At 38.8% G+C, this 12,469-nt stretch overlaps 1 protein-coding gene across 1 annotated transcript in view; it reads right to left on the bottom strand.

The window, feature by feature from the left end:
• The window catches only part of LOC114648210 (sodium- and chloride-dependent GABA transporter 1-like), a 61,266-nt gene that overhangs the window by 18,353 nt on the left and 30,444 nt on the right, over window positions 1–12,469 (bottom strand). The window contains exons 6-7 of the mRNA XM_028797143.2: window positions 8,161–8,293; window positions 2,220–2,354 (exon numbers count right to left, since the gene is read on the bottom strand). Coding sequence (XP_028652976.1) covers window positions 2,220–2,354; window positions 8,161–8,293 — 268 coding nt within the window. The remainder of the gene's footprint in view (window positions 1–2,219; window positions 2,355–8,160; window positions 8,294–12,469) is intronic.

The raw sequence follows: 12,469 nt of genomic DNA, 5'->3' as shown, positions 1-12,469 counted from the left end.
TTAGCAAATGTGTTAGAACATATTTGAAAAAGGAAAGTTGTAACAATCTACATATAGTATGTCTTTGTTTTAAATAATAGTAAAGGCATTTTGTGAAAATAAAATAATTTTGAAGCACTTAAGTTTTCCAATAAATACTACCTTTGTATGCAAATATCTATCAAGGGGGGTGTCTGTAATGAGAATGATCTGGAAATCTTTGTTCAGTTTAAGCCTTCATATCTGATGTACTGAACTGGATGTGACTCAGGAAAATGCAGATGAGATCCTGTTGTTTTTCAACAAAGCAGTTATTTTTCCAATGTTTATCAATCAATGCAAGAAACTGTGTTGGGACCAGGGTTGTTATAGTTTTGTATTTTATACTTGTTTATATTTATGTATTATTTATGATCTCACTTGAATATTAACAGGTGAGTTTCCAAAAAGCTTTGCAATACCAAGAATGTTGTAAGCTCAATGTTCATATTTTTCATTAATTTACAAGAGTTCTTCAGGTGACATCAGACTTTTACCTCAGCTTTGCTACACTGTGAGAGCTGCATGTGCAGTGCTGTATAATATTGCTATAAAGGGGAAAGAAGTTGATTGAAAAAAATCAACATTCCTTATGTTAAGGCAGAGATTGTTTAAATAGACTGGTATGGATACTGAGCAGGACATCATTACTACCATTTTTATATTTTGTTCTTTAATTTCTAATTAAAAGACTTTGTTTCATTTCCATCTCTCTTGATATTCATGAAATAAAACATCAGACCACATCTGCATCCTGTAATTTGGTGTCAGTGTGTATTGCTGGATACATTACTGTGCACATCTACTTGGCTTACTCACAATTATATCTAGCATGCTGTCACTTAGGAAAAGAGTAAAATTCTGTAAGGAACCATCTGGTATACCTGCCTTGCACTCTTAATATCCAGTGAGCAGCAGTTTTGAAAGCACTGTTGTGATGCCACACACATTCAGAAGTGCCATTATACTTTACTGGTTGAGCAAAATGATCTCCTTCTTATGTCTCACTATCACTAGCACTAGACTCTGTCATGCTATCACTGTTCATTTCTAAAAACTGTCACTGCTATAACATGATAAATGACTTACTTCTCCATGCATTTTATGTTCTCTCAGCCTATATTCAGCTCTCTTGCTGCAACAAACACTGCTCTAACAACTACCATTCATCACAAGCTGCAGTTTGCTAGAGATGAGTAAACTCTGGGATGACAGTGTGTGTGTGGCTACCTGTGGATGCATTATCTCAGCCATAACGGTAAAGGAGTTGAAGATGACTTGATCGACCAGGCTAGCATCGCAAATGCTGTATTTCTTTGGAAAAAAAGAACAAACTATTCATTGATGTTTCTTGATCAATTTTGTGTTGTCTACTGGCCACAGGGCCCTGGTTGTTAGCATGTGCAAACATCCATCGTTGATGAAAACTGAAATATTTTCTGTAATTTATTATTTTAGTTCCTTTGGTCTTTTCTGCCACTGCATAGTTTTAGTTTTCATTTACAATAATAAACTTGGGGGCGGCACGGTGGCGCAGTGGGTAGTGCTGCCGCCTCACAGTTGGGAGACCTGGGGACCTGGGTTCACTTCCCGGGTCCTCCCTGCTTGGAGTTTGTATGTTCTCCCCGTGTCTGCGTGGGTTTCCTCCGGGCGCTCCGGTTTCCTCCCACAGTCCACAGACATGCAGGTTAGGTGGATTGGCGATTCTAAATTGGCCCTAGTGTGTGCTTGGTGTATTGGTGTGCTTGTGTGTGTCCTGTGGTGGGTTGGCACCCTGCCCAGGATTGTTTCCTGCCTTGTGCCCTGTGTTGGCTGGGATTGGCTCCAGCAGACCCCCGTGACCCTGTGTTCGGATTCAGCGGGTTGGATAATGGATGGATGGATAATAAACTTGGTCTGGACTGTGTTCTTTTCATGTTATGTTTAGTAATACTGGGCTCTAGTGAGTTAGATTCTGGATCGCTACTATGTAGTGCTTCTAATAACTTAGTTTACACACTTATTTCAAAAATCTTTACACTATTTTTGTATTATTTTGTATACTAAAATACATTTTTAAATTAATTTGGATTTTTACTTAATATATAAAATAAGTGGGATGAAACATAAGACATCAAACATTCCCAAAATATCTAACAAGTAGCAAATTTCACAACATTTCACTAGAACCTAAAAACAAAACACAATAAAACCAGAAATACCTCTGAACTGGTCAGTTTGCTGAAATCTGGAGTTATATAAAAGAGGATCCCTTCCTTTGCTCCAGGTAATGTTATACCACGAAAAAAAAGGATGAACAGCATAAAATATGGATAAGTAGCTGAGAAGTATACAACCTAGTGAATAAAAACAAAAAGCATATAAAATTAAGGAATGAGTGGAGCAAACTGTTTTGGTTTAGGAAGAAGGAATTTTTTTTTTTTTTTAACTTTCATGTCTTTCCCTTTTGTGTGTATGATATTGTAGGGCATTCTTCTATTCTTCTTGGATAAACTCTATGGAATCCTTTAAAACATCCCAGCAGATGGTTCAAAGTTTATGTGATTTACCCCAAAGGTGTATTATTGGAACTGTTTTATGTTTTCAGATTTCATTCAGCTAACATTTTGTATCTTGAGACCATGTAAATTCTTACAGTCTGACACAAAATATGCTTTATGTCCTTGTGATATAGCATTTCTGAAGTAATTATAAAATATATCAGGATTGCCAATGACCACAAACACAGTGACTGGGTTCTTTCAGTCTAATGCTGTAAACTATCCATTTGTGTATGTGACTTGATATTTGAAAGCCAATTGGGAATTTAATAATTATGTTATATTCAACCCTAACCTCAAAATAACATCACAAGCTGTTTTACAAAGAGAGAGAGGTTGGGAGCATGCACTGATATAGCACCTTACCACACCAACCACATGGCGAACCACTTCAAGATCCCAAAGTAAGACCCAAGTGCAGCCATGCAATGGGTGACACCTCAGCACCACACTAGTTCAAATGGAATGGAACAGAGTGAGATTTTTTTTTTACAATGGCTGGAGTGCCAATCCTGCCACCACCCCTAAGTTTTCCCTACAAGTTGAAGGACCAGCTTACAGGGCTGGATACAGGTTAAAGTCATACCCATGACAGAGCATTTTCAGGTTAAGGGCTTTCTTCAGGAATCACTTCTGGCATTTACAGGATTCTATCCAGTGACCTTCCAGTTGTCAGCACAGATCCTTAGCCTGAGAGCCACCACTCCACCCCATGAAGCAAACAAAGAAATAATATAATGCAAATCATTAGCCTGTCTCTAAGCCATCAGTACTACACCAGCAACCCCGCGATTCTCGAAAAAATCGCAAATCCAAGACTGGCAATCACTTTCTGTTCCCTCCGATATTTGTAGGGATGAAATATCATGGAGGGTGGGTGCGTCTACAGTGCCACTCACAATATGGCGGCGACGTTGACGTACAATTCCGCTAGTCATGAGGCGTATTTCAGAAGCGCGTTGTAGGCGCCTTTGTGTATTGTTTTTATCCATGCAGTCTCGCTTTTGGCAGCGGTGGTAGTGTGAACAACTTGCCTGTTGCCTCTGGCATCTGTGCATATATACTGTACAACCCGGCGTGCACGCTGCACTCATAATAACCGCTTTTCCAGCAGGGTGATCCACCACGTCCGCATCACGATTTATGTACTCCATCAGCGACTTGTAGTTATCGGCCCTCAGTGCAGGTTGGTTGTTTCTAATCCATTGGAGATCATGTGATTGTGTTCGAACATAAACATCACCTATGTATTGTTGAGTTTGCATTCCTGCATTGATTAATGGATTAAACTCGTTTCTCACTCAGAGTCTGTAGGACAAATATTCTTTCATTGATACCCGTGATCTTTTCTGTGCTTGATTTGTTTTATATCTGCAAATTCCAGCACTCCATCCTTCCTGGCCAGTTGGAAACAAAAAGGGGTATGTCAAAGTATCAAGTTTAGGTTGGTTGGTTCCATCAGGACGTAAATGCATGACAATATCGCGGCTCACCGTCTTAACTTTGAGACACAATTGCCACTTCATTAACGATGGGAACATTATATCGTCTTGGATCCTGTTCTTTGTCCTTTATTGGCACTATGGCAATTTTAGTTGGTGCCACACCGTCCGCCCCTGCTTTTGTATTGGCTTCTTTTTCAACCTCATGTAGCATTTTTATAGAGTTTGCTAATGGGTGATTGTTTATGACTTCAGCTACGTTTCTCATTATTAGCTCTGTGTATTGCTTGTTTTCAGGAAGGTTCATTCGTTGATAAACTGCGTCATCTAGATCTAAGACGTACATTTGGGCACATTTGCGGTGGTTATTTGGCTCAGGGTGCACTGTTCCAATCCGATGCAATATTTGTCCACACACGCGAAAGCAGTATGGGCCATTCCCAGGTGGTGGCTTGATATTTACCCCGGTAGATGCAAAGGCAAATGAACTATTGTAGGATCTAATGCATTCCATAAAGCTTTTACTTATCCAAAGGAGGCAGCTTAACTCGACCTTTTTGACAACAACGTGTAGCACTTCTGCAGTTTCTTTTTGGATCCGTGCCTCTCTTGCATGTAGTGTTTCAGAAGCGCGTTGTAGGCGCCTTCGTTCATTGTTTTCATCCATACGGGCTCGGTTTTGTGTTTCGTTTTGGAGCTGTGACTTCTTTGCTTCTGGTGTTTGTGAGGCGCGTTGTAGGAGCCTCCGTTTGTTTTTATCCATGCGGTCTCATTTTTGTTTCTCTGTTACTGAATTACCATTATGTGATTCAAACATGCCACACAGACTGCTGGCACAGTGCATTAGAGAAAGTTTAGTTTACAGGTGGGCGGCACGGTGGCGCAGTGGGTAGCGCTGCTGCCTCACAGTTGGGAGATCTGGGGACCTGGGTTCGCTTCCCAGGTCCTCCCTGCGTGGAGTTTGCATGTTCTCCCCGTGTCTGCGTGGGTTTCCTCCAGGCGCTCCGGTTTCCTCCCACAGTCCAAAGACATGCAGGTTAGGTGGATTGGCGATTCTAAATTGGCCCTAGTGTGTGCTTGGTGTGTGGGTGTGTTTGTGTGTGTCCTGCGGTGGTTTGGCACCCTGCCCAGGATTGTTTCCTGCCTTGTGCCCTGTGTTGGCTGGGATTGGCTCCAGCGGACCCCCGTGACCCTGTGTTCGGATTCAGCGGGTTGGAAAATGGATGGATGGATAGTTTACAGGTTGTGTTGTTTGGGCGCCACCTACTGACTATGGGAAGCCGTTGCGTTTGACTCTGGGGCGCTGCAGCACAGTGCGCATGCGCTTCGGTGCGTCCGCCATGCATAAATTAAACTGTCGTTTAGTAATATAGATTCTGTAAGGATCTGGGGCCTGAGCTGCTTCTTCTCAAGATCAAGAAGAGCTAGATGAAGTGGTTTTTATATATTACGGATAATCTGGAATCCTAGACATACAGTAGATACTTATCTCCAGAAGGGTAAATATACACAGGACCTTACGGTGTTATATTATCCTTGTATGGCAATTCCAATTTAGAGATGTGAAGTGGGTTGGAGAGAAGAAAAGATTATTAAGATAAAAATAATTTGTTAACACAAATGAATTTGCTGTGGTTCTTGGTAAGATGGAAGCAGATGAATGAACTGCTCCACTTACATACATTAAATAGGCTCTATTCTCATCTGAATTGGTAGTGTAATATTAAGATTCAAAAAATGACTGGAAATACAGCACAAGGAAATGATCATTTTAGGATTGTGATATAACTTTTTTGAACTATATTTATTTTGGTTTATTACTTGTGTGTAGCAGTCGCAAAAAAGATAGGAAATACCTCAAAGACTTATTGGAATACACAGGTTCAGAAAATGACTGAATAAATAAATTAACAAATAAACATAAAATTAACAATTTATTGTTATTATGTTGTTATTGGTTGTTTTTGCACCATATATGCATTTCTTTTTCAGTGCATGTGTGAGACAGCTGCCACACATTAAAGAAAAAAATATGTTTGGAACTCAAGGATTCCTTTAAGTTTGTATGCTCTAAAGAACAGTCTGGCAAAAAGTTTTCAGTGTGTGAAGCTAAGGAGTAGACTGAGTAGGCTAATGGTTCATTATCCATTGTATGCAGTGGCCCAGGTGGCAAGAGGTTGACTCACGCAGAGTAATAGAAGGCAAGAAAAAGGGCTGTCAATGCACTGAAAGAGGATTAGATAATTCTACTGGAAGTCGAAAGCCACCTTTCTATGTCATTATGAACATTTATTGTTCTTGTTGTTATAGGGTAGTATTTCTGACTACACAGAACCCTGAACTCACAGCCAAATCCACCATCAGGATGACTTGGGTACAAACCTTGGGGCCGTGCTCACAAAGGGGCCTTGGCATAAACAAGGAAAAAATGACTAACAACAGGAAAAGTTCAGATTATCAAAAACAGGCACTCTTAGTAATTTGCTTTCCATCACACATTCCTACCTCACTATGATCCTCACAATTATAAACCAACCAATCCTGAATAAAAAGCTTTTAAAAGGAAAACATGAGTCCTGTTTGATTGATATAGCTGTGGCATGATTAGAGCAGGTGTCTAATAGATTTATTTTATGAGATCTAACATTAGAGATTTAACAGTCAAAATCAATGGTCATTCTAAATGAGAGCCCAGTAGTGCAGAGAAAAGAAAAATTGAAAAAGAGAGGAAAACAGACGATGCAGTGAAAGATGAAAGAGACCAACTATACAGATATACAGGAAAAGGCTAATATGCAGTCCAGTTCTGCAGAGTCTCATAACACCAACATAGACTTGAACAACAATGTGCAGATATGCGCCAAACAACACCAAAACCAAGCGAAGGATTCTCTACACAAATTTTATTTTTATTTGGTGCCAACAGGCAAACCTAAAATGTTTTCTTATGTATTACTTTTTGCCACAAAGTGGCACAGGCTTTTTAAAAGCTTTTAAATGATGTTTGTTAACTGTGCTATCAAAAGAAAATTGATTCCCCGCATGACATGATGTTGGACTCATCAATTAGTTTGTTACTTTTATTGCAATATGCCAATGAGCAAAAAAAGAAGTTCATGGTAATATAAAGTTTTGGATTTTTTTCTTTCTACTTCAATCCCCAATCCTGATTTATTATTGACATCGTATGTGACATTCATAATGTCTGAGTATAGTAGGGGTAGTGAGGTAACAATGATTAGTGTTTTGGAGCTTTCGACAACCAGGGTAAGATTTGTAAGGAAACAAATGCAAGTCCTGCTTAGGACTGGTACCTGCCTAGTGGCTGATGCTGTCAAGCTATGCTTTGGGTCCCTATGACCCTATATTGGGATTGACAAGTGAATGAAAAAAAAATTATGATCACTTCAAATAATGATTACACAGTTGTGCAGTGGCTGCATAAGGGCCATGGGAGTAAATCCTGGCCCAGTCCCTGTCGGTGTGAAGTTCATGCCTGTGTCAGTTTTCTGCAGGCATTGCATATGTGAGAGTCTGCTGTCCAATGATCGCACCTGACACTCCCAGGATTAGCTAAGGTTTTTTACAGCCCTGTAATAAAATGCATTTTCAGAAAATAACTGATAGTTTGGATGCTTCAAATAAAGATTTAAAAATATTTAATTAAATATGTTCTAAATACAAATATGCACATCAAGACAATATACTGACTTTTGCTGTATGTTGTATGGAAGAGCTCTTACATATACTGTACATATAAATGTTTTTGCTTATCTACTGATTATACATTTGAAGAGACTTACTTATCAAGGATTCAAGAATTATAAAGCACTGTGATCATGCTAGTATTAGTATAAACTATAGGACTTGTCCATTAAGTAATGAAAGTGGTTTTGTTACCAATCGTATGACACACTGAAACCTGCTTAAAGTAATCTGGGGTTTTGGGGGGGTCATCAATGGTAATGAAAGTCTGCAAGTTTCATACACAATGCATGTCTTTCAGCCATGCAGATTGTAGAATTTGATTAATTTTATTGTCTGATTGTTTACTGAATATTAAAATGTAAATATTACTGTATATTATATTGTGAAATTTATAGATTTTCATGAGATATTGTATTTTATATTTTAATTTGGTAAAGCTGTATTGTACATACCTTCCCTGTCCACTCCACTCCCTTCCAAATGGAAAAGTAGACAAGCATCCATGCCAGAGCAAGAGTGCCAGCGAGGGGCCACCTCACATTTCCAGGTTCATCTAATCCTCCAGTTATTTGATGCATGTTACGTCTGCAGAATGCAAATTAGATAAGCTCAAACAGACTTTACTGGCAGGACAATGTTATACCAGAGTTTCCCAAATTATTTAGGAAAATAAGTTTTAGTAAGTAGACAGATTAATATATATATAGATGTTTCATCCATCCATATTAAATTATTAATTAAACTAGCTGTGCTACCCATTTAAGAGGGGTTGAAATCAAAGTAATCTACCTCAGCATCAACGTTTGCAGTGCAGTGTGTCAATCCAGTTGCTATTTCTCTTTTTATATACCATTTGATACAGGATTCATAAAGGCAGTGCTAATGTTTGTGATGCACCATTTGTTGGAAAGCAAAGACATAGCAACTGGATGGATACACAGATAGACACACAGATACTTGTTCCTTTCCGTAAGGTGAATACAGGAGAAAGAATGGTGGTGAATATGATGTCTCTGTTGTTATGTGAGGTACAACCACTTCTATTACCTCACCAAGTGAGAGAAGTATGGATGATGCTAGTGAAAATATAGATGAAGGTCTTGCTGCACACATGTCTGAGACATAGTAAAGTAAATCCCGGTCTACAGAGTGTTCTGCCTCTGCACTTCCAGTTTCACTGTTTTAAACTTTCCAATTTCTGTGCCCCCTGTGTAAGTACCTATTTCAGCCATTTTAATTTAACCATAAAATAAATGATAACTTGCTAGCCTCGTGGCACAATGCTTAGAGAGGCTGCCTCAAAGATCCAGAATGATGGGTCTGAATCCCACATCATGTCCAGTTTGAATGTTCTCTCAGTGTAGGCAAGGGTTTTGCTCACACATCCCTAAAGATGTCCATCCATCCATTATCCAACACGCTATATCCTAACACAGGGGTGTGCTGGAGCCAATCCCAGCCAACACAGGGTGCAAGGCAGGAACAAATCCTGGGCAGGGTGCCAGCCCATCACAGTCCCTAAAGATGTATGGGTTAAATTACTTAATGATTACAAAAAGACCTTGTGTGAGTACATGATCACTGTGATGGACTGGTGCCTGACTGGCTCCTCACTCTGAGGGGAACTGGCTCCAATGCCCCTTTCTTTGAGCTGAATTAGGTGAGCCTGAGTAGGTTATATGTTATGTTATGCTCTTGCCCATTCTACCGTGTCTAAGTCAGGTTTCTTTCAGGTCCTTTAATAAACTCTTCATCCAGTTTATTTCCAGCTGGGAAATAAAGCCTAACCTTTGACTACAAGGGCACTTACCAATCGTACACTGCAAGCCATTCCATTAGAGAGGTAACTCTTGCACATACCCACACTGGTCCAATTTGAAAACAACATTTAAGCTAATAATGTTGTTTGGTATGATCTCAGAAATAAAGTCATGCAGATATGAGGAGAATGTACAGCTTTCACATTGTCAATAACTGGGTGTGGGGTTCACACGCAAGATTCAAGATTATTTAGGTATCAAATCTAATTACTGCACCACCATGCTGTCCTTTAATTGTAAACCCTAAGTATTAGTGAAACAATTTATGCAAAACTGATATAACAGCAAAACTCATTCCTTTGCTTTACAAAACAATTTGTGAAATAATTTGTGTTTTGCTTCCAGCAAAATGTGTGCCGCTCACAAAAGAAGATGGGTGCTCAGTTCCAGAACTGGAATTGTTTTCTTGCAATAATTCTGCATGCATCTGTCTGCTATTTAGTATTTAAATAAAGATCTCTTCCGAATAGAAAAAAAATCACCAGAATTGTTCATATCGTCCACTAGAATAAAGATGGTTGCTAGATAATAGGAGGCAGCTTCTCATGTAGTGAGATTTTCTTATGGAGAAAACACTGTAATTCTTTGTGTCAAAAATATGCAGGATGTCACATTAAAAAAACATACTACACTCCTCCACAGTGATGTGAACGAGAGGTATAAATAAAAATAATTTTACTGGCATGGTATGGAATACATGCTTTTTGAAGATGTAGAAAAGAGCAACGGTTAACGCAGACATGTTAACAAGGCTTTAGAGAGCAGTATTTCTTGTTTTCTTCCTAAAGAAACTTTAAAATCAAGTGAGTTTCACATTATGTAATTATAATATCACATTGGTAATGAATTTTAGTGTCAGTTTCATGAAACAAGCAAATAAAAATCTCTGTGTTTAGCTATGAAAAGATATAGAAAGTTATAATAAAGCTGTATACACTCTTTGAAACTGTAATCTTGAAAATAACATTTTCTCATGAAGAACATCTACAGTACAGAATATCTTTCTCATGAGCTTTTTCTAAGATAGCGTGATAAAACTTATAATATTACGGCTTCCCTTAGTATTTACCTTAGAAAAGTAAACCTCAGAATTTGTTCATGTGAATAAAAAAATGTTCATTTGGTACAACCTGTATTTTCAAACCTACTTAATCCAGTTCAGAGTCCCAGGGTGTGGGACACTAGGCCAACACGAACATGCACCCACCCTCAGACCCATACACTAGAGTCAATTAAGAGTTGTCAGAATGGCTTTGGAATTTAGGTGGAAAATTGAACAATCTGGATGAGAACCCACGCAGATATATGGAGACTGCAACAGCAGCGTAAGTGTGAGATTCAAATCCAGCACACTGGATGTGTTAAGGTGGCTTACTTACCACTGTACTACCATGCTGCCCCAAAAATTACAAAGTTAAAAATATTTAATTTGGCAGTCTACAATGTTCTAAACTTGCCTCATAATAGAATATTTCCAAAAATTAAGCCCAGATTCCATAGCTTATATATAACAGCAAAGTCACCTAAACAACTGTAATTAACTAACACTCCACTTAGACTGTTAATATTCCATACTTTTTTCTACATGCATATTATGTTATGTTAAATAATTCTGAGATTATGATTATACATTATATGGTTCTGCTTACAATCATTATAGACGTGTCCACTTAAATTTAGGTTGAATTGATGATATTTGATGATCATCAATAAGATGCTGCAGATGTTCTATCCGACGGCTGTGGTGAGCACCCTTTTCTACCCGGTGGTGTGCTGGGGAGGCAGCATAAAGAAGAGGGACGCCTTACGCCTGAATAAACTGGTGAGGAAGGCAGGCTCTATTGTAGGCATGGAGCTGGACAGTTTGACATTTGTGACGGAGCGAAGGGTGCTGAGCAGGCTCCTGTCAATTATGGAGAATCCACTGCATCCACTAAACCGTATCATCTCCAGACAAAGGAGCAGCTTCAGTGACAGACTGAGGAGATCGTTCCTCTCCCACATTATGTGACTCTTCAATTCCACGGGGGGTAAACATTAACATTATACAATGTTATGTACTGTTATACCTGCCTTGCACTTTCCACCCTGCACTTTTTAACTTTTATCACTCTTTAATTAATATTGTTTTTTATCAGTATGCTGCTGATGGAGTATGTGAATTTCCCCTTGGGGATTAATAAAGTATCTATCTACCTATCGATCAAATTCAGTATATTGACTATAACGTTAGAAAATATGCAAGAATCGCTTCAATTTTGAATCTGTTGAACTTGTCTGAAGAAGTTACCTTTACTACTTTGAGATCTCAACCCACCCTCACCTTAACACTTGTGTCCAAGGTGCTACTGCCAGCTGCTGGTGGAGGGATGGTAAGAAATGAATATTGATGGAGAGCTGTGATTTTTCTTCTGCAAATTTCATTTTCTGAAAATGCTTTAGTCAATCTAAGGCCATCCACAAAATGCAAATGTAGTTCAAAGGAATGCAGTATTATCCATTCATCCATTATCCAACCTGCTATATCCTAACTACAGGGTCATGGGGGTCTGCTGAAGCCAATCCCAGTCAACACAGGGCGCAAGGCAGGAAACAAACCCCGGGCAGGGCACCAGCCCACCGCAGATGCAGTATTATATATAAGAAAAAATAATTAAATAAAATAGCAACTCTGCTTGTTTTTAATATGAATTTTTCCTTTTCCCTTTTTAATGTCATAATTGTATTTCTTTCAACCTTCAGTCTAGGAGCTTCATTTTAATCTTGTACAATCCCGAGATGTACTTTCACACTGTTTTTGTGGCACTCAGGAGCTTTTGGTTAATAAACACAAATTGCAGTTATGCATTTCATTTCACACTTTATTACTGATGCTTCACACATTTGCATTCTGTAGCTTATTTCATTTATGTATTAACCTTTAGTCAGCACAAAAGGCAAA

This window comes from Erpetoichthys calabaricus, chromosome 1 (genome assembly GCF_900747795.2).
Source record: "Erpetoichthys calabaricus chromosome 1, fErpCal1.3, whole genome shotgun sequence".
Lineage (NCBI taxonomy): Eukaryota > Metazoa > Chordata > Cladistia > Polypteriformes > Polypteridae > Erpetoichthys > Erpetoichthys calabaricus.
This window is presented reverse-complemented; position numbering and strand designations above follow the sequence as displayed.